The sequence below is a fragment of the Crocodylus porosus genome, unplaced genomic scaffold (assembly GCF_001723895.1).
Source record: "Crocodylus porosus isolate Cpor-Errol unplaced genomic scaffold, CroPor_comp1, whole genome shotgun sequence".
Taxonomy (NCBI): domain Eukaryota; kingdom Metazoa; phylum Chordata; order Crocodylia; family Crocodylidae; genus Crocodylus; species Crocodylus porosus.
In genome coordinates, this window is record NW_017728925.1 from 9417855 (window position 1) to 9440528 (window position 22674).

At 45.9% G+C, this 22674-nt stretch overlaps 1 protein-coding gene and 1 long non-coding RNA gene across 4 annotated transcripts in view; both read left to right on the plus strand.

The window, feature by feature from the left end:
* The window catches only part of LOC109313866, a 29934-nt gene extending 27337 nt beyond the window's left edge, over positions 1-2597 (plus strand). Inside the window, exons 2-3 of one of the 2 annotated variants that reach the window (XR_002102166.1) lie at positions 717-817; positions 2186-2597. This is a non-coding gene — a long non-coding RNA (uncharacterized LOC109313866). Of the gene's footprint in view, positions 1-676; positions 818-2185 lie in introns of those variants that run through there. The other variant, XR_002102165.1, reaches the window with a different exon arrangement.
* A 10159-nt stretch (positions 2598-12756) lies between these two features.
* LOC109313867 (alpha-1-acid glycoprotein 1-like) lies at positions 12757-21070 on the plus strand. Of its 2 annotated transcripts, XM_019540659.1 has the most exons (6): positions 12757-13015; positions 13627-13769; positions 14640-14713; positions 16017-16127; positions 18664-18767; positions 20975-21070. In XM_019540659.1, exons 1-6 carry the CDS (start codon positions 12902-12904, stop codon positions 21059-21061), a joined length of 633 nt encoding a protein of 210 aa, XP_019396204.1. In that variant the 5' UTR covers positions 12757-12901; the 3' UTR covers positions 21062-21070. The 2 variants fall into 2 exon arrangements, with proteins under 2 accessions (XP_019396204.1, XP_019396203.1); XM_019540658.1 differs by lacking the exon at positions 20975-21070 and having other exon boundaries at positions 18664-20450.
* The last annotated feature ends 1604 nt before the right edge of the window (positions 21071-22674 follow it).

The following is a 22674-nucleotide window of genomic DNA, read 5'->3' on the forward strand; positions in this document are numbered from 1 at the left end:
CCTCTGCTCCTCCTCCAAAAAGGACTCCAAAACCAGGGGAAGAGAGGGACAGTAGCTACCCAATCCATTTAGGACTGCACCTGATTTCTACAAAGCTTGGTGCGAGTGCCCAATAGTTAGCAAAGCCCCAACAAAAGCTTTGGGGTCAACTGTTATGTCTGGAGATTTAATGTTCAATAGGAAGGAAAGACTTTTGAGTCTCAAGATGCACTGTAAACCATCAGTCTCCAGCCCTGCCAACTCCCAGCGAAGTTTCATAGACAAGTCTCCTCTCCTACCTCCTCTGTCGCAGCTGTAAAGGAGAGCGCAGAAGTGGAGAAAACGGAGGGAAGCAGGATGGGAGACTTTTCTAACACTCATGCAGGATAGAGGGAGAGTCTCTCCATACTACCCCCAAGACAACAGCTGCTGAAGTGCATAGTAGCAAGGACATAGAACAAGGTCAGCAACAAAGAGCACAACTAGCTCACCAAGTACAAGGGTACAGGAAGGGTGCTTTTCCTCAGTTTTGTGCTACACTACATGCACATATGTTTCCCAACACTTCCTGAAAAGCCCCCTTTGCTCTAAGTTCAAACTTTAGAAGCAAGAGGTCTGGAGTTTTATCCTTTGTTGTTGTGAAGCTCTCAAGGCTGAACCTACGTACAGCCCTGGCCCTTCTTAAAATAGGCCTGTATAAGGGCTTCGGCTATTTCCAATTTCCTCTTCAATAACAGCTCGGTCCCAAAACGTGAGCAAAGAACAACTGGAAGAATTCAAAGCTCGAGCGGCCTGCCTTGGATTTACCGAAGACGACATATACTACACAACAGCAGAGGTACCGAGTGGACAGTGATTCCAATGCTATTTGCTAACCCCCTTTCAAACCACAGAAACATCCATAGGAGCTGGACCAGAAATGAATGCTCAAAGTTTGTCCCTCAAAAACAGCTTAAAAATCATTAGGGGGAGCCCAGAATGCTAAACTGGCCAGCACAGCATGTGCTTGACTGAACCGAAGCAGAACTGCTCAGCTTCCCGTCATACGGTCCCCCTGTGATAACCACTGTGGAGCTCCTCCGTTCACTTGCATAGTGTGTGGGGGGGGGAGGGAAGGGGGGAGAGGGTTGTACAACAGGAGTCTCTAGGACAGCTGTGCCTCTGAACTTCCAGGGGTAAGACTGGGGGACAAGTGAGATGGGCCCCAGCGGCCAGGATGAGATTAGCAGTGAGTGTGCTACTCGTTAGGAAAAAGAAGCAGGGAGTGGAGTGAGAGCACCTAGAGCTCTGCAGACTCTTTGCCCATGCAACACTGAAGACTTGGGGTCCAAAACTTGCTGTCCACACACTGCTGCCCTGCTCTAGTGGGGAGAAGCTCACTCAACACTGCCCTGGTGGGCAATGGGAGCCTTCCCCCCGCCCCCCAGGTCCAAACCCTTTGGTTTCTGTTCTTAGGGTGCCTCAGCCTCCAGGTTCACCAATATATTTCTGCCATGATTCCATGACAATCAATTGTCACTAGAGTGGACTTCCGCAGAGCAAAGCCTGAGAGCCACCAAGACCATAGGTGACTGGGGGGGAGGGCACTTGCCCCCTGACAGGGATGTCCATGACGTCAACACCGCTGGCAGTGTCTGCGGGTGCTCACCAGTTCCATCCCCACCACTGGCAGTGTCTGCACATGCTCACCAGCTCCATTGCTGCAGACACTGCCAGCAGGGTCTGCAGATGCTCACCAGTCCCATCCCTGCTGCCACTGCCAGCTTCTGCGGGTGCCCCCCCAGACTCAGGAGGCACCAGTCTCCCATGACCAAGACACGGAGTCAGGCTCTGCAGTGCCGGTGGCCAGACACGTTCCAGCCCTCTCCCATGACTGCTGAGGCACCTCTTTCTCCCACATGTCTGTCGTAGGTGCTGCCAGCCCAGATCAGCTTAATGGTAGGAAACTGCAAACCCCTCCAGGCAAAAATGCAGCAGTTCCCTCTTGCGATCTCCCCTGTCCTGGTACAGACTCTTCTGCCTCCCCAGATACCCCCCCACACAGCCTGCTGGAGACAACTTCTCCAGCCCTTTCAGTGTGAGAGAATGAAAATAAAGGATGTTAAACCACCCAAGCATAAGTACAAGCTTTACAGGACATGAACCCTGCAATCCCAAAACAGCATTTTACACAAGACTGACATTTCACCCTTCCCTGTCTGCACAGGCCATATGTCCCCTGGAAGACGACAACGGTGACAAGAAGCACCCCAGCAAAGAGGAGCCAACAGTGGAGCCCACAGCAGGGTAATCCACATTTCACAGCTACGCTGCCCTCCCACAATGGATGTCAGGACCAAAATTTTTCTGCCACTAGTTTCTCCACAAAAGCTCACCTCTCCTCTCAAATCTCTTCACGTGGTCCCTTGGGCACCGTTTCCCAACACTGATGTTTGCTTTGCACTGGACCTTTAAACTTCAAAGCAGGCTCTGCGCTGCCGGCCACATTCAGCAGCTGCTTTGTTCTCACACTTTGTGCAGACTCTTACACGAGAAGCGCACGTGCTCCGCTCCTTCCTCAAGAATTATGCTTTTGTTCTTCATGCCTTACTCTAAAATAAAGGTCAAATTAACTCAAAGTACTGGGTCTCACAAACCTAGGCCAGGCTTCTACTGTTTTATGAAGCCGGGCATTGCAATCCCCAGAAACTAGAGTATGTCCATTCTCCATTTAACAGGGCTGAAGACTAAAAGAATCAGACCTTTACCCCAGTGGCATCATTGTGCTTCAGGACAAATCACTAGTTCATGGCGATGCCCTTCAAAGCCTGCAGCACCTCTGTGCTGGCCAATAGGAGACATCTAATTTTCTTGTATAACATCTGCAAAGCTCATCTGGCTGCAAGCCAAGTGGGTGAGCTGTGCTTAAGCGTTCTGCAAGAAATAACTTTGCAGAGGGTGCATAACCTTTTACCAGATAGGAAGGTATGCAGTGCACAGTGCATTCTTTTTATTGGAGTGTTTAAGTTGCGACCAGACCCGCACTGCAAACCAGGGATTCTGACTGGCTGCTACTGAGCTATAAAAGCTGAGGGAGGGAAACAGAGGAAAAAAAAGAAGAGAGACTCAGAGGAGGGAAAGGAGGAGTACACTCCAGTCCCGGAGAGAGGGGCGCAGACTCAGCTCAAGCCAGGGGAGACCCGAACTGAAACATGCCCAGGGAGCAGGCGTCAGGATGGGGAAGAGCCTGTGTCATCTCACAAGAAGCTGATTCCCCACCAAATTTGGAGGTGTGCAACCAAGGACACAGGTGTCAAGGAAAAAATGAGGGGTTGGTAAGCAATGCTGATAGGCTTGCTGGTGGCGGGAGAAGCAGCAGAGCCCTTAAAATGTTAATGACCAGGCTGTGAGTTGTGTCTGACTAAGACACTGGGGTGAAATCCAAGCTAGAAAGGCTCGAGCCACAGAGTCAGAGACCTGCAGAGGGAAACCGCTATCTGAGGGTGGATGTGGTGGGAGGGGGAGGCAGCCCAGAGAAGGAGTGGGCTGAGAGAAAACAAACCAGCATGGGTGTGTGAGGGGACACCTGATCACTAGTGTTTGCGGTAAGTGTATTTTCAGAAGGAAACTGGTCAAGAAAGCAATCTGCCAGTATAAGAAACAGAGCCCATTGTCTGCAGCAGTTGTTCAGAGCCTGTTTCACTGTGTTACCAGAAATGCTTAAAGGAGCTCACTTTCCCCAGAGCAGCAGAAGCCTCGCCTTCGCCGCCTACTGGTGGATCATAGTTAGAGCCGTGTTGCTATTTAGTGTAATGAAGTGGCTTGTCACAAGAAGGAAATCAATTGGGTTATGGGGGGAGGGGAACTTATGAGGTGAATTTAGTTACTCAGGTTGTTTAACACAAGTGGGACCACGCACTGCGCTGGAATTATCCACCTAATTTTGTAGCTGAAAACTTTATCTAAATTGTTAGTTTTGTTATTAACTATTGTGATTATATTTTTGTTTATTTTTTGCTGTACATAAACTGGTTGTGTATAATAAAGAATAGCGTGTCCATCGGGTTCAGAGCAAATTCCTGGGCAGTGAGGGTGAGGCACTCACCTCTCCACAGGACACCTCATGCAGTAGTCTGCCTGAGGGGCTCCCAGGGCAAGTGGCACCCTGAGGACCCAAAATCTGGTGCATCACCCAGTCTTAGCATGCCAGCATGGGTTACACTTGCGTAGCAAAAAGGAGATGGAAGAGGCTTGGCACAGATCAGAATTACAGCCCCAATATGAAGCAAGCAAGTTGCTATTCTTGCTGTTCGCTACCACCTGGCTGGTTTTCCTGCATTCACCTCTGCTCCCCCACGCAGGCACTTGGCACAGCAGCGGCACTGAAACTCCCTGGGGGGCCTGAGGAAGGCAAAGGAAACACTCCTTTCTTTTGGTCTCAGCAGGACCCAGAGCGAGCCCCAGCACTTCAACCTCTGAAATAATAGCCAAGAGAGGAGCTGGGAAGGGACCTGCCGACTCCAAGATGCTTCCCTTCACTCTGTGCTCTCTCAGCACCTCTCGTCCTCACCCAGGGGCAGAAATGGAAAGGAAACCAATCCATGTGTTCAGGACATATACAAATCTTGGCATTAAAACTAATGGTTGGCTTCACGGTAGGGCTCATTCCAACAAACATCCCAGGGAAGCCTCACAGAACTTTGGGGGAAAATCCACATTTCATCCTTTTTAGGACAACGACAGCCTCCACATGGAGCAGAGCAATCCCAGCCTGTACTCGGAGTACTGTCCACTTGCATTTGAAATACAGTCAGCACTGTGCTTATACCAACTGTAACGGAAACATAATCAAGGTCAACGTGAACAGAAAAACAAATAATTTTAGACAAAATTATTTATCTTCTGGGCGATGCCTATAAATGGCTTCTAAGTTCCAAGCAATAGAAAAATACCTGCGTTCTCACCAATACACAAAACACAAGTCAATACGCTAGGACTTATGGAACCATGAACTTAGCGATTTATCTAGGAAGGTCACCTCCCCTTGCTTCATCCTTAAGCAAACAAGATAGAGGTCAAGCCATATACTCATGGCCAGAATACCTGAAATTACAGATGTATATAAATCCAGAAACCTGATCCAATGCAAGAAACTTTTGTCCAGGGATTTATTCTTTTGCTTCACAGCTCCCTTTGAACAGAAACCATGGCACTTGCCTGCATCGCCCTGGTTCTTGCTTTAGCCCATCTCCTCATTGCTAAATCATTGGAGTGAGAACCCCTAGGTCCTAAAGCTTTGGACAATGCTACAACTTCAAGGTAAGACCAGGGTTCGAATAATACTTTGATTCTTGTGGGGCGGGGGTGGGAAGGAGGGTCTGCAAAAAAACACTGGGCTGCCAATCATGATGCCATAATAAAACTGGAGACTCCACAGGTTAGGATTTTCAAATCTTATAGGAGGGCTCTCATCTCTTAGGTGGGGGGAGCTCAGCCCCCGCAAGCTCCCGTGTAATTCGAACCCTGGGTAAGACAGACAACAGCAAAGGCTTGTTATTAGATAAATACTTGAATAGGATCATTTAGTCAAGGATGATGGTGTACTGAGCTGCATGTTGAACTAGATGAACTTCTGCAGTTCTATCCAGACCTACTTTTCTATGATTCAATAAAGAGTCTCATAAATGGGGACACTTGGATACCATTGTTTTGAGGGCACGAATGGGAGTAGCCCCATAAGTGTAAATGACTGAATGGGAAGAAAGATCATGATATGTAATGCCATGCAAATTAATACAACCCAATATGTGGGTGTCTGCATTGAGTGACACTGCTGTGACTGTCCATGCACGGCAGGCAGGACCACGCCTTTAGCCAAATCAGGCTTGCTCCCTGCAAAACACTGCTTGCTGCTAGTGCTCCACGTGACGGGGTCTCCAGCTTTTGTGCCGCTTCCTAAAGAGCAGCTAACACAACTATCATTTCTCACAGCACCCTTTTGCTTTTGCTGCTCCTTGTGTGGGGATTTCCATTCAGGCTGTTTGAAGGAGAGTTAGTCGGGGCGGGGGTCAGAGTTGAAGGGCACGCCACAAGGCCCACAACAAGTCGGTTTGTACAGAAGCTCGACATTTCCATAGAGGGCTGCTGGGTAGTAGGAAACCAAAAAGAGAGTACAACTCCATCACTCCCTGCTGTGGCCTCCCTTGGGCGCATGAACAGGAGGGGTGCAGCAGATGAAGGATGCATGCAGGGCAGCCGGTCCTGGCTGTCCAGTGCTTGCCACGCAGGTGCAGCTAGAACACAGGACTTGGAAACTCTCCTGAAGCCATAGTGGTGATTGGCAGACGACTTTTCGGAGCCCCAGTGTTGTGCCACGGTGCAAGTTCTCCTTCCCATTTCCTCTGGCACCTTCCTTTTCTGCCACTCATCCTTTGGGCCCTTCCCTGCCCTCCACTTTCTTTCTCTTTTTAACCAGCTTGTTTCCCCACCTGCTACCCACCCTAACTCTGATCCCCATCCCTCAAAAGACAGGGTACATATTCACTTTTATGGACTAACTAACTAAGATACATATCTTAGAGAATACAAGATTTCCTGGAGCCAAGTTCACTTCATCAGGTGCTGTGAGGACAGCATAGAGCAGAACATAAAGTGGAGGAAGTGGTCAGAACGAAATATGTAGGAAAGTGGGGAGGGAAGGGAGAGAAAAGCATACAAGCAAAGAACCCATGGGAAGAAAGGGGTCGCAAAAGCTCACTCAAGTTACAAGCTAAGAAACTGTAGCTCTTGTTTAAGCTTACTTGACACAGTCCAGTTTGTGTATTTTTTATTCCACAATTTCCTGTTCAAACGGGTTTTAAAAGTTTTTCTACAAACAACAATCCTGACATCAGCAACAGTGTCCAGTAGGGCTTTGCAAAGCTTCGGGTGGCAATTCAATTCAGAGGAGATTCGGCCCAATTCAGTGGCCAAATCTCCAAATCCAAATTGAATCAGGGGACCAGTTAAAAGGTTTAAATCGATTCAAAGCTCTCCAAATCTTCAGAAAGGATTCGGAGAGCTTCAGTGATTCGGGCAGTCCCCCGTGGCTGCAGCAGGCAGCTGGACCCAGACTCGGAGCTGGTAAGTGGGGGGGGGGGGCTGGGACCACTTTTACCTCTGTTCTGTGGTGGATTAATGCACTTTAACCTCTGTGCAGGGGTGGATTAATGCATGGGCCTGGACCTGGGGGCTCCAGGGACAGCACAGCCCAGGCAGACATCCTGGCTACAAGCGCCTCCTCCCCTCTGGCTGGGCCAGAACCAGGGCCAGGGGCTAAGGGCAGGCATGGGGCTTCCTGCAGGTGATGGCAGCTTCCCGGAGCAGTCTGCTGCCAGGAGGCCCCATGGGCGGCCCCACTGCTGCTCCCTGCCATCTGCGGGAGGCCACCAGCACCACTGGGACAGGACGGGACAGCCCCATCTTGCCCTGCCCAGGCCAGCAGACAGGCAGGAGGGCAGCCAGGGTTGGAGCTCCCCCCAAGTTGGCGCCAGTCCTGGCACCAACCCCAGCCCCGGCCCATCCCGCGGTGCTGAAGGACTGCAGCTCTGGCTGCGCGACACCCGTCGAGCGGAAGGACCAAGCTGGGGCGGGGGCTGCCTTCACCTCAGCGGTGCTTGTGCTGCCTGGCTTGCCCTGGACACGCGGAGGAGGCCCGGTGGACCCAGCTGCAGCCCCCTGGCAGGCACAGAGGGAGCCTGCCCTCACCTGGTGGGGAGCCTCCAATTTTCTGTTCGCCCAGGGCCCCAGTAAATCTTCATCCACCGCTGGTTCCATGTTGTCCTTTCACACCACCTGGTGAAGTGAACTTGAGCTCATGACGTATTTACACATTGGTTCCAAGGCCCACATAGGCTGAGCCTGTTTCACCTAAACACAGTGCCCCCATTTGCAAACTATGAGCAAAAAAGCCCAGCTCCAGTGAGTTGGAGAAAATACTCTAACTACACCCTACACAAGCATCTGTTTTCTTCAAGGTCATGATACAAATTCCACCATCTGGCTTTTGAAAGGCAGCTCAAAAGAAATTTTGATGCTACCTGTTTGATGCTAGGTGGTAGCAGCACATAGCTTTGAAGTACATGGCCATGAGTTAGCGATTGTCCTATGTACTGTAATAGTGCATAACAGTGGCAGTGGAGGAAAGGTGTGGATTTTTTTAAAGTAAAAATTTACTATTTTTAATCGTAGAAATTCCATCCAGGAAAAGTGCACACCAACTGCAGGTGCTTCCTCAGCCTGATGAAGGGCTTTTAAACCCAAAAGCTTGCTAAGAAAAAAAATTTCAACTATTTAAGTTGGTCTAATAAAAGATACCAGATTCACCCAAAGAACCCTGTCTGCCTATGTCCTTAGACCACATGGCTACAGCCTACGCCCCTGACTTTTAAATAAGAAGCACATGTACTCATCTCTTCCCAATGAAGCCACCTTGGTTCTCTCTTCTCTTAATCTAAAGTAAAAATAAAACTGACTGAAGGTAGCTGGTCCCTGTGTGTCTGAGAAATGCATATCAAGTTCTTGCTCTTTCTTGTTTTAAAGTAAAAGCTGTTGCGCAGATAGTTGCTCCTCTAAACCACTCCCACAAGGCCCAGAAGCCTGAATATCTTCATCTGACCTGTAACGTAGCTAAACAGTAAAAATCACAGATGAGTTATCCCAAAGTCACTGGGCTAATTTACTTCAATAAATCATAGATTTCATAGACATTAGAGCTGGAAGGGACCGTGAAGATCATTAAGTCCAGCCTCCTGCCCAGGGGCAGGAAGTCAGCTGGGGTCAAAGGATCCCAGCAAGATAAGCATCCAAATGTACCCAAAGTTTATAAATGTCGTAAATACACCTAGACTCACATATTGATGGTGGAAACACAAAACTGAGGGCATCTGTCATGCACTTAACTCGTCAAACACAGTCATTATCAACAATAGCAAGAACAGTGAGAACCCTGGTCCCAGAGGACAAGGAATTGCACGTGGCTGGGGTTTGGTCAGGAAAAGAAGGGCTGGAGATATGTGGTGGGAGAATGCATTTGTTTCCCTCATGCATTTCACTCCCCACTTCTATAACATATTCTGTTTGCTTGGGGCATAGAGGGAGGAATTTGGCCACTATTCACTGAAAACCAGGGACAGGTCCTCTTCAACAGGGGATCCTCTCCTCCCTTTTGGCACAGATCTTTGCAGAATTCCCATGGCTCACACTTCAAAATCTGTATGTCAGCTCCTACAGCTCTATCCCATTTTGGATGTGGAAGAGGGGATTCTTAAAGTTTGAAAGTCAAGTTCTCCAGACACCAGTAGTGCCAGAATTAGTAGTGTGTTCCAATTACACATCAACCCCAAATTTTCAGGTTCCATTTAGGAAAGACAACTTTTCCCCCCAAATAAACTCTAGGTATAACTCCTTGAACTGCTATTGCTGACACAAAATTTCACAAGAGAATCAAATAACCATTTTTGCTGAAGGTACTAAAATACCGCACCTACAAAAGTAGAGCTTGTTGTGGGGGCTGAGTATAGGTTGACCCTATGTATAAGCTCAGTGGAATTGTCATGGTCCTGTTGGAGGTTAAAAAAAAAGGTCAACTTGCAATCACAACACAGTAAGTATGTTTATGCGGCCTTACCCCAGCCGCACCTAGTATTACATATGTAGTATATATGTATTATATATAGTACTATATACATATATAGCATGTGATCGTGTCATATATATATATATACACACACACACATACATACACACACACACATACATATACACACACACACATATAAAAATAAAAAATAGTACAATATATATTGCAATAGTTATGTGATCATGTCGTGCGTGTGTAGTGGGAGGGAGGGAGACAGAGAGAGAGAGCGCACAATAGTTTTTAATTACATGATCACGTACTTTTCCCCACCCTGCTTTGTGGTGTGATCACAGCTGAGTAGTGATGGACACTGATGTCTGTGGGACCCTTGCCTCTTTGTTACAGGTGTTTGTAAGCACGCAGTGAACTAGATCTAGAACTGCTGGGAGAGAGGTGGTTGTTTCGTGTTTGAAGAACTAGAACACCGACCTGCAGAACAGGATGCCACCCCTAGGTTCGAGAAGTCCGTTTTCCCACCTCACCCTGGCTCTTTGTCAGATCTGTCTCCTGTCCCCACACCATGCTCTTTCTCCCAACCACATTGGTGCCCAGTCCCATCACCCTTATCTGTTAGTGCCACCATCCATGTCACTTCCTCATCCGCACTCACCCATCTCACTCCAAGTTTCTACCGAGTGTATGTGAACTGTGAATTTTCAAACATAACTTGACCAAGTTCTAGTGAATTTTCACAGGAAGAGCAAAGGAATCACAACAGCACAAGAGATGAAGGCTAGGTTTCCTTGCAGAGTTCACATCCTTGTAATGAAAGCTTAAGCATTGCCCTCTTCTAACAAGAAAGGCTGCCAGAATTTTAACAGGAAAAACTATGCATTTTGCCATAGACGACTCCTTGGAAATTGATGACCTGCATTGAAACTGATGAAATTTAAGTTTACATTTAAGCAGCCTGAAAGAGACACCTGGTATCTAAACGCTCATCCCAAAATATGACATAGATAAAGCAGAAAAAAAGGGGATTGCTAATTTAAAATATCAGACAACTTTAATAATAGGCAATGTTATCAGACAGCTGTAATGAATCTGGAGATCAGCTAAATGGCATTCTCTGGGAAAGAAAGGTCTGATCCGAGCCCTGATGCAAGGAGGCACAACTCAGCCTAGCTTCAATGGGAAGGGAAGTTTATTCATAGGAATTGTTTCTGGCATTTTGAAAAACTCTTTCTTTGAAAAGGTGAGAATTAGTACTGCATTCCTGTAACACACAAACTCATTCAAACTAACAGTCAGGTTGATTCAACACCAACAATTGAGAAACTTTCATATCAATTCCTTTCTTGCCAAATATAGTCAGGGTCAAGTAAGACATCAGCCTACTGGAGATCATCACAATCAATTAAATCTGCTAGGCTCACTCAAGGCTAGCACGTCTTACCCAAAAGAGTAATAAATCCTACTCCTTTTTATCAGCATTTCAAAGGAACCAGATTGTCCAGCTGAGAAAACTCTTACAAGTGGGCTGGCATCTGTACACCGGTCTTAGCTGATGCCTAGAAAATGGCATTTAGAGGCTTGCTTTGGGGAATTGGCTTATAGGTAAAGTAGATATACATTAGAATAATGGTCCAGGGCAACAGCAAGAGTTAACTGATTTCTTACCGTCTGTAAGAAAGTTCCTCCAGGGCTTGCTGGGTCTGATAGGGGTAGACACGCAGGCTGGGAAATTGTATGCATGTACCACACTCTTCCACAACATGAGATAAGGTGGCTCCAGCTCACCGTGCCCAAATGCAGCTGATTTTGGGGAACAGACCAAACTAGAAGACCAGGAAAGCCCAAATTAGGATGTATGCATGTGATGGGCTTGTGAAACCAAGGAATGTGCTGAAGGACAGATTGTGGACAGAAGGACTGTCGAAAGGGCACACTATATGGACGGGACCCCTGACATCCTGGTGTCTTGCGAGCAAGAGCCTCTTTACCCCTTATAATCAACTGATATACTGGACTTCGCATGGTTTTAGGCTCATTAACAGTGAATACTTGTATTAAATAAAGCCTTTCTGTTATTCATTGAATGAGTTGTCATGTCAATCTTTTATACACTAGTCCTGAATCCCATTTCATGACTTAACAGTGGGGAGCCCGTTAACTATATGACATGGCCCTGTGTGCCAAATTGGGCTGGCACATGAGACCAGACCCAGTATATGGCTCAAGAGCCAGCACAGGATCAGACCCAGCATGTGGCCCCAGACCTGGTGTTTGGATTGAACTTGGTGCACAGGGTCAAATTCAACATGTCAGGCTAGACCCAGGCACATGGCTCCAGAGCTGGCAGAGGGTCAGACCCAGTCCATGGCCCAATACCCAGCATGCCAGGTTGGTGGTATGGTAGGCTGGCTGTGGGCCCTGTCTGGAACACGGCTGGAGGCAGCCTCAGCTCCCTAGCTCCTGCTACTCAATTTCTGCAAGGAAACATTCTGCCCTGTTATGATCTTTCCAAGCTCTTTGCAATAGAATAATTGCTCAACTATTTCCCTGTAATCAAAAATGGAGTGAAAATGGAGGGCTGGCATTTTCCAAGAGTGCTTTGCATCTAACAAGGGGTGGGAACCACTGCATGAGAGCATCAGTCACTTTAACAGGTTTAAGTAAGTCAGCTTTGAACTGGTTGAGTGGGAATCTGAAGGTCGGTGGTGCACGTGCATGTGCATGTCTAACTCCTACTGAAATCCACTAGCGGTGTGAGGAAGAACTGTAGGGACAGGCAAGCTACAGGAAAAAGAAAACCTGGGAAGAAGTATTGGAGGGGTAGAAAATGAAAACAGGGTTGAGTTCACTGCCCTTCGGGGCTTTGGAGAAAATCCCAGTCATCTCTTTGTGAAGGCAAACACAGCACTGCAGTTCAATATCTATTAGGGCTCTGATACAGATTCAGTGAGGCCCACTTGTCTGGGAACATAATGTACACATCCTTAGACAAACACAGAGCCACTTTAAAGTACTGCAGGATATGGATGAGCTCAAAAACAGTATTCAGGTCAAATAAAAGAATGGAATTTAGTGCTAGCACCACCACTTATCTTAGCGATTTCCCAGAAAGGGACAGCATTGCTTCATCCCTAAACACACTGTTCCTGACCCATGTACCCAGATTTGCCCCGACACAATGAGACAGCTGATCAGCAATCTCTGCTGTGCAAAAATTAACATTTATAAACACAAATCCTGGAGCCGGGCTGAGAAGATTCAGTTGGAGGGGTTCAACCTACATTTGCTCACCTATCTTCAAGAGAAGCCATGGTACTGGGCTGCATTGTAGCGGTGCTCAATTTATTGCCTCTCCTCTGTGCTAACCCCCTGCATTGCGATTTCCGAGTTCCACAAATCCCGGACAACACTACAGGCTCCAAGGTAAGAAAAACCCTGTGAGAGTCTTGCTTTTCCAGATACCTGCTCTCCTCATGTATGCAGAGACCAGATAGGAACCACAGAGTGCAAGAAGTTCATTAAAATGTTTGACTCTTATGTACAGCAAATACAATTTACATTATAAGAAGAACTTCTCAAACCTACAATCCTAGACAGTATATTAACATACAGAATTAGGATCCCAGGATACCCAAGTTCTCCTACTTCTGCAGCAAGTTAGCTGTAACACCTTCTGTGCCTCAATTGTCTTCATCTATAAGACAGGTAAAATATTTTCTCACCTACCCTACCAAACACTAACATTACTAAACTTCAAGTACTTCCTTGCCTGACCTTTTCACTACTTTTGCATCAAAATCCTATTAAACAGCATATTAAGTCAACATACAAGTACAAAATATTAGTTGTTAGAAGAGCTTGTAGAAAAAGAGAAAATTGTATATATTTTTTTACCAATTTGTCAGTGAGAGAACTTGGCAGGAGCAGACAGCTGCTTACCCTAGGATTGGAGGAAAATCATTTATTTTTCCCCACTTTGGAAGACCAGAAATGAATCCTTGAGTCTCTCCTTACCCATCCTTTTATTTTTGCAGCTGTTGGGGAAATGGTTCTACGTGGCTGGGGCCTCACAGTTCCCCCTTCACTGGCTGGAGATGACACTGATTGATAATGGTTACCTCCAGGTGGACCCAAATGAGCAGGGGCAGGAGTTACTCATCAACCAGCACGTCTCAGCGTAAGATCATTCATTCCTCATGACCCCGTCCCACCCCACCTTCGCTGGTGATCATGAAGCCCTAGGATTCAGCTTTCCAAACAATGCCATTTTTACATCTTGTTACCCCACTTTCTCCACAAACTTCTCAACATAAGGTTTAATTGGCATAAGCTCAGCAGACAGAGAAGGGACAGGTTCTAAAGGGCTTCCCACCCCAGCGCTTGCTCATGCGTGGCTGAATGTGCTCTCATCATGCCAGAAGTCACTATCAACATCACATCTTTGCCTCGACTTTTCTAGCCTCTGTTGTGGCCTTGGCAGTGAACCTCAGATAGGTTCTGGGGCCAGGGAGGGGGAGTTAAACACCTCTTCCCCCACTCAAACTTACTGCTGGCTGCAACTGTAGACTACAAATCCCAGAAGCATGTGGAAGCAGGAAGTGTCCTGCTGTGAGTCTGGACTGCAAATCCCAGAGACCTTAGGGGCAGCAGAAAGAGGAAGTGAACACACAGCCCAGCTGGCTGTGCCAAAGAGCAGCGCTCTAGCACCCCCAGGCTTCTGGCCTGAGCCACTGCAGACATGTGGCTGCCTTGCCTGAATCAAAAGTAAATGTGCATTCATTGTTTCTCAGTTTAATCTCTGGATTTTAAACTAACCTGCAAAGACTGAACCGATTCAGCCTTAGGCTTTTTTACTGTACTTAGCTTATGGGTGCAAGTAGATGCCATTCCACAACTCGTACTAATGATCTAGGTGTGTTTAGATAATCTGGTGATCCCTTCTAAACTTAAAATCTATGCTCTCCAAGGGTTTTTTCAGACAAGAGCCTCTTTACATACACATACCCCAGTTATACCACATGTACACTTTCTCTCTCTCTTTCTTTAGGATGGATGAATGTCTCACAAACAATTCAACTTATTTTGAAGTCACTGTTGATAATGCAATACTAATCAAGAATGGTAAGGATCCAGTGCCAAAACACGCAGAGGCATAATGAACATTTGGGAGGGAAAGGGAAGGCTAGTGTGTGCATGGGAGGGGTGGTATTATACAGATTTTTACTTCTGATAAGATTTGTTTCCCATTCCACAGTTTGTTCAGGGAGGAATACAGAAACCACCCCACCTAAAATCTAACAGGTGGGTTGAAATGATCTCTTCCTCAGTGGGACAATTTCTTGCAGACATTTAAGGGGTTTTTGATCCATAAAACAATCATGACAGATTACAAATCTGTCCATGGAAACACAGCTTGAGAGAAACCAACCACCGTCCTGCTCACCCTCGCTCAGAAAAAAAGACAGTCACTTTAAATAGTTTTTCTTCTCCTTCAAAGGCAGATTTTAAAACTACATAAAACATGTTCCAACAAGATATTTAAAAATCTTACTCCAGAATTTGATTCCTAATCATTGGAGTGTGTCACCAAGTGTGTCACTACATTGGTGAGTGTTGCATCATTTTCTGGCACTGGCCAGGAATGAACCCATGTCATGTCAGGCCAGAGGGGCTGGTGCAGGAAGTCCTCCCCTTTCATAAAACCCCGGAAAAAATAGAAGTCCTTTCCAAGCACAAGACAGAGCCATGCAGTGAAGAGGGATCCACCACAAAGAAAAGGAGAACAATGCTTTTATTACTTTCATTGCCAGAGTCGCCTCAAGACACTACACAGACGTCTACTAAGTTAATGTTCAGCACAGTAAAGTCTATGAAGCCTAAGTATCTTTATGAATCTAGCCCAGTGATTCTCAAGCAGGGTGCCACGGCACCCTGGGGTACCTTGAGAGACTTTCAAGGGTGTTGCAGGCTGCCACAGAATTTAGCATTGTTAGGTGTGTAAACATGATTCACAAGATAAACCCAGAGATTTCAAACAGGAATCCAAAAGGCAGAATTTCAGAGCAGATCACGTAAGAGAATACAGTTAGGGATCAACATACAACCGCTTGTGGATGCATGTATCAGGGACTCATAAGCCAGCTGCAAATATTTTCCTAAAGACAAGAACTAGGCACCTTTAGCTCCTTAAAATCCCAGGCCTCTGTCTAAACAAAGCTTGATAAACTGAGGACCCACTGCAGCTTACATTGAAATCAATGGAAAGGAGTTGTACTGGGACCCACTGAAGGAGTTATAGTTATTCAGCAAGTGGTAAGACTGTTCCATATTAATCCCTAGAGATTTTACAGAGTCCTTCTATATAGAAAGCTGAGCTGAATTAATATCCTAATTGCCCCCAACCTCTGATTCTGTTCCCTTGAAGTCCAGAACCGACGCACCATGGGGAAGCTTATGAACAGCAGTTCTGAAGACATCTTGCTAATTCAATTTGAAATGCAAAAGGAGAAGAACTATACAGGATTGTATCTGTACGGTAAGCAAACCCCAGAACAAAACTTCTTGAAGCTGCACTCCGATGGCGTGAAGTTTCTCACATATTACCTGCCAAAGGAAATTATGGGGCAGAACTTTAGTGTTGGTAACTCTTGCAATGCCTGATACTTTTCTGGCAGTCACATGAATATGTGAGAATGTCAGCTTTTTTTTTTTTTTTTTAATTAAAGTCAATTGCTAACTATCATGATGGCAAAGGAAATTTTGAGAATTAAGTTTTCAAAAGGTAAAGGCATGCAATAACCTCATATCTGATGTTTTCCTAGATCTTTTATAACTTTTTCTACCCCCTTCTCAGGAATTTGAGGGCTTGACTCCTGGTCTGTAGATAGTTTGGGGTTGGCAATACTGGCTGGTATAAAACCCTGTCACTAGTGGGAGTGCTGTGTTCCTCCACAAGGCATAGTTTAAAAAAAAATCTTAAGTAATCGCTTAATTTTCTAGAATGCCTTATTCTCTCTAGCCCCACTTCAGGCTGAAGTCTACCCTGTAATATCTCCATCTTCTCTTCCCACAGTGGTTCTATAGAGAACTTGCAAGCACAGTTCGTGCTTGTACCCTCAAAGCTGGTAACTTTTTTATTAATAATAGTTACTCAGTGGAATATTAATAATAGGGGTAACACCGGAGCACAAGTGAAGGATATGGAGCGGAGAGCGAGAGCAATGCCTGAGCCTAATTTTGAGCCCAGATAACTGCAGCTGTTGCCCTTTGGGGTCACCTCTGCTGACAGTGTTCAGGAAAAACTCAAACCAGGGCAACAGGCGCACTGCCAGGTTGGCCCCCTCATCATCACAACCCAGATGCAACAAGCTCAGTAAAGGGGACTCCACATACCCTCACCTACATTAGGACTGAGAAGCAGCCATGCTATTCCTTGCTCCAGCTACATTCTCCCTCTATGCGCCCCCAATTTTCTGTCCTTTCTTTGCTTCTATTATTACTCGGCCTTGGTGAGGCTGCAGCTGCAGTACTGCATTCACTTCTAGGCTCCACGCTTTAGAAAGGACGTGGAAAAGATTGAGAGAGTCCAGAGAAGAACCATGCGCATGATCAGAGCTCAAGAGAACAAGCCATATACGGGGAGGCTGAGAGCCATGGGACTCTTCAGCCTGGAGAAGTGCAGGCTCTGGAGGGACTTGGTGGCAGCCTATCAGTACATCAGGGGTGTGCATCAGGATCTGGGGGAACGACTGTTCCTGATGACAAGGTCTAACGGTTACAAACTGCTGGAAGACCATTTTAGACTGGACACAAGGAAAAACTTCTTTACCATCTGGGTCTCCAAAATCTGGAATAGACTCCTCCCAGAAGTGGTGCAAGCACCTACTTTGGATCCGTTCAAGAAACGCCTGGATGCTCACCTTGCTGGGATCCTTTGACTCCAGCTGACTTCGTGGCCTTTAGGCAGGGGGCTGGACTCGATCTCACGAGGTCTCTTCCAGCTCTAACGTCTATGAAATCTAGTAGCTTCACCTCCTTCATCTTTTCCCTCTGTCCTGCCCCCAGCTCACATCCCTCGCACACCACTCAGTCTCTCCCCTGCCTCCTCAGGCAGCAGCTTGGCTTCCCTCCCACTGGACTGCCATCTTTGCTAGGACAGCCTGACTTCTACATACAAAAGCTATAAGCTCAATGTGGTGCCCTGCAGAAATACCCTGAAAGTACCAAAAGATGACGGGCCTCCTTATAATCGCCCCATTCCAAAGAAACAAGTCCCAAATATTGCAGGAGTTGGAAAAGCCTGTTCTGACTTGAGGAAGAAGGGAAGGAGCAAGGGTGAGTACTGAAGAAGCTGGCATGCCCATTGCCCAGCCCTGCCTGGCTCCCCTCCTGCCAGGGAAGATGCAGGGAGTTGAGGCTGCCTGGAGTGAGCAGCTGACTGCAATGCAGCAGGGCCAATTATTACTGGCCCAGGTTGCTTATTAGAAGTCAGACAAAAACTTCGTTGGCCTGTCCCCTCAGAAAAGCTGGGGAGCAAGGAGAGCTGGTAAGCCTCCACCTGCCTCCCTGGGAACACAATGAAACCACCTGTGCTCCCCAGAGGCACCACATCCCCTTCTCGGCAGGGCTGGCCCTACTGAAGCCAAGAGGATAGAATAACTAAGATAAAGTAGGTCTGAGACGCACCATGGTTTGAGCCTGGGATGTTCAGCACTACAGCTCCGATTTTCTACCACCGAAGCAAAGCAAAACCTCCATTGGCTTCCAGGGCTGGAAGGTGAAAGCATACTACATAGACCAGCCATCAGAAGGGAATACCCCAAACTCCTCACAGGCATATTAGTCTCCCACAGGGTATATGCTTATATCTCGTATACAGCACAGGTGGAATGACATGAATGGAGATAAAGAATTAAGTGTGTCAAGAGAGAAAGGGAATCCAGACATGAGAATAGGAACAGGAAATGAGACCTCATAATTATACACCTATGTATGATAAGGAGATACACATCCAGGTCCTGCTCAGTACTTTCTCAAGTACTTAAGCTTATGGTTTCTCTCTTTCTAAACAGCCCGGAATCAACCCCCAAGTAAAGTTCACTTGAATGAACTCAGGGACCATGCTGAATGTCTGGGCCTCAGTGAAGAGAAAATAGTTTATGCACCGTGGAAGAAGGTAAAGTTTTCTTCGGGGATTCCTAAGAGTCATTGCCCTGTTTGCAGTGTCCTGAAACATCAGAACACCCTGCAACTGGGAGAAAATAAAAAGCTACAAAGCATTTTACTTAAAATGAGTCAATAGCTGTACATCACCAAAGGGTATATAGTCTTGAGGAAATTTTCAAAAGCAAAAGTGACTTAGGAATCTAAAGTCCCATTTTAGAGGGTGACTTGGCATTTTCATCCCAGAGTGCTTGGGGTACTTTTGAAAACAAGACTTCTGTGTTTTTAAAAGACATTGTACCCAGCAAAGAAATCTCCATGTGACAAGTGCAACAACTAGCACACTAAAAACAACCACACAATCAAACCCCTTCTTACAGCCTGGAATAGGAATCGAATAAAGAAAAAGAAATCTAACCATACTCCCCCCAGGCCATTAACTCGATCTTGCATTTCTATAGTATTATTCATATCGGAGTAATTTATAAGTCACACATTGTAGGAAAACATCTCTTAATATTAAAATGCAACCTCCTCTGAGGTAAAACATGCCACCAGTTGTACAATTCACAACTACCCAGATGGTTTAGAATTGAAAGTTAAGAATGACATATTTACCTGAAACTACAAGAGGTATTTCAAGTAGGAAGTACTTGAATTTAGCCATAATCAACTCATTTCACCTTGATGTCATAAAAAGTGTCAGCTGAAAGGAAGCACACATCAGCAACTTCTCCAACCCCATTCCAAAGTATTTATTTAGTTTAAAAAAAAAAAGTGCTACCTACCAAAAGACCAACCATGGTTCTTATAGAAGTGGAATTTTCCCTTGAAAGTCTCTTGTCCAAAAAGTAACCAGGCCCATGAAACTTTTGATAGGAACTTGGGCAGTCACACCATCTTGCATATCAGCAGCTGGTTAAAGGACTTGTGTCCAAAACTGATAATACCAGTAGGATCTTTTTCCAGAAAAACTGGTGATGGAGAAGTAAGTCTTTCCATATGTTGTCATGCATCTCCTTCTCCTAAGTGTGATCTGCTTGGTCTCTTCACAGATGTCTGCATTAGTAGGGAGGGAAAAAACCATCCCCAGGTAAATCAAGCAGTTCACATCTTAGAGACAGCATGGTCCCAGAGAAAAATTCAGTATTTTCATCCAAGAGTAGCAGAGGATTTCCTCCTGGGGAATGTCCCCGTTTAATATGAAAGTATGGGGACACCAAAGGGGAAGTGCTAGAATTAGAACTCTGAAATGACTGCTGCCATTATCCCAAGGAGTCAGGAGAACAGACCTCCTCAGACTTGCATTTGCTCTCTTTCCACTTTGAGCAGCAAGTCCTCTCTCTAGTCAATTTGGAATCACCTGTGGGAGCAGCTGCTTGTTTCTATTGAGTTAATGGCAGGTTGCTGTGAACTTAAAGATACAATCCTGTATTTGCGTTTGATTTTACCAGAATTTAAGCCTAACTCCTAGAAAAACAGAGACAATAGGAACAGTTCAGGTCTATCTTCCTCTGAAGCTTTTGACAAGTAAGCTTCCTCTGCAGCGAATGAGACCCAAATTATTGCATCCCCTTAAAAATGACATGAGAAGTAGAATGACCGTCTCTGATATTTTCAGTCATTTCAGGATTAGTAATAACAGTTCAATTCAATATATTAAAATTGCTTTGAGGCCTTCTTTAAGAGTACAGCCTTCTACTCAATTCCTTGTGATTCTAAAAACTACATTTCAACCTTTTTAATTCATCCTATTGAGTTTCCCCTATTTTCTTCAGAGTATCCAGACTGTGCAAGTTGCAATGCAGTGCTGCTATCAGGTGTTACAGAAGTTAAGTTCTTATTTTACATTACACTCAAAGGTCTGCTTTGAACCCAGCTTGCCTTACCCTTCCTTCCAGAAGCATTCTGTGGTCAATCAGCAGCAGAAGCTGGGGAATGGGGTACCCTCCATGCACTAAATGTTAGCAGTGGGAAAATGCAATGTATACAGTACCAGTTCCTCCCACAAGGTGTTGCTATCGGCATATTTAGAGGCCAAAGTTCTTTTACCAGCTTGATCAGTCTGTAGAAGCGATACCTAATCTGGTTGCTGGCAATAACCAGGAGGGCCTTTCCAGTCCAGTATTGAAAAAGAGCTCAATAAAAAGAAATGGTTTTCTTACTAGTGCCATACCCACACCAGTTGCATTTATTTCCTGCTAACCATTGTCTTGAAAGGATCCGTGTCCAAAGGAAGAAAGCAAGCCAAGCAGCTCCGAAGACCAGGAGCACCCAGCTGCAGTCACAGCTTCATGCCAAGGATAACTCTGAGCCTAGCAAGCCAAAACAAATGCTTTATCACCTCTTCAGTAAATAAAGTTTTTCTTCATTGTTTGAATGGGTATTGCTGGCAGAACAAGTGCCATGGATCACAGGACCTGCTCTTCCAGAAAGAGGAGAAATGGGTTTGTAGAAATGTAACTACAGCTTATACAAATGCGCAGTTAACAGGCCACCTTTCCTAATGGGAAAGAGAAAGCAGTTTTATTTTCATTTATTTTCCCTAATGAGGAAGCATGTATAGGAAGCTGAAGGTGGAGAGGCGTTGGGGGACGGATCAGCCTGGACTTTCCCTGCTTAAATGCTCTTCCCCTTAGCATCCACTTGGAGAAAGAGGTCTAAATAACTGCATACAGCCCATGGGCCTGGGCCCACCAAACCCCCTCAACTGCTAGGAGGGAAGCCAATGCATATACAACTACTCCATGGGACAGAGGGTGATAAAACAGAAACGGGACTGCAGGTCAAAGGTTAATAATTAGAGTGCCAAGAGAAGACACCAAGTAGAGAACACCAGCTAGCACCCACTGCCCCTTGAACAAATATAAGGAAACTGTGGATCTCACCTAGTGAAAATGCCCAGAGCCATGCACTGATGAGTGAAAAGAAGACAGCCTCAGGGTTGACTGGGTTCCCCCCAGGGCCTTTGTCCTTGCCTGGTGGAGGGACAGCATGGTCAGGCCCAGGAGCAGGTTGACCATAAGATACAGGGACATGGTGGGAGTAGGCAATATACAGAAAATAAGGTGGGGGAGTGCAGCCAGCCAGACCACTGAACTAGATAAGAATATAAATGCTGTGTTTAGGTATCTTAGGTATCAGAGAATATCAAGACTAGCCAGCAGAGAGAACTTTTTACCATTTTATGAAATAGTAGGTCAATAAATATTTTAAGTAATAGATAATCCAAAGGAATAGAATGTCATTTCTATATTCCTTGAAATAGCCTGAATAACATTAGTGAGATGTGGGCAAAATTGCAGCTAAATGCTGCTGCACACAAGTTTGGCCACCAGAAATAGTTCAGTTCCAAGGGAGACTATTAAAAACAAGAAAAACCCCCACAATTGAAGACTAACATTAAAAGCAGAATGGCCTGGATAAAAGCATCTTCATGAGAAGCCCAGCAGGTCAGACAGCAATTTCCCAGAAGAGCAGTTTCCCAGAACACTCACCACTTCGCTACGGAAGTGTCTGATGTCACTTCTCCACAGACTTGTGATATAGGGAAATACTAGTGGCCTCTTTCACAAATAGTAAAACCAAGATGCCAACAGAAGTTTTACTACAGGTCAGGAGTAGAACAAAGCTTTAGCCCTAGTCCAGGGATGTCACCCATTAGGCCAGTGATTCTCAACAAGGGTGTTGCAGCACCCTGGGCTGCCCTGAGCACTTTTCAGGGGTGCTGCAGGCTACCAAGCAATGTTAGTTAGTACTGTTAGGTGTGCAAACATAATTCACAAGATAAACCCAGGGATTTCAAATAGGAATCCATAGTGTTAAAAGCATTCTGCCTTGTTGGAATACGAGTTCTTCACGACAGAATTGTTCTATTATTTTTCTGTAGTCAAAAAAAAAAAATCAAGTGAAAACTAGGA

Coding starts and splice junctions, on each gene's coding strand:
- LOC109313867 (XM_019540658.1), top strand. CDS start 12,902: ATGGTACTGGGCTGCATTGTAGCGGTGCTCAATTTATTGCCTCTCCTC. Junction 13,770..14,639: donor ATCAACCAGCACGTCTCAGC/GTAAGATCATTC, acceptor CTCTTTCTTTAG/GATGGATGAATGTCTCACAA. Junction 14,714..16,016: donor TGCAATACTAATCAAGAATG/GTAAGGATCCAG, acceptor GTTCCCTTGAAG/TCCAGAACCGACGCACCATG.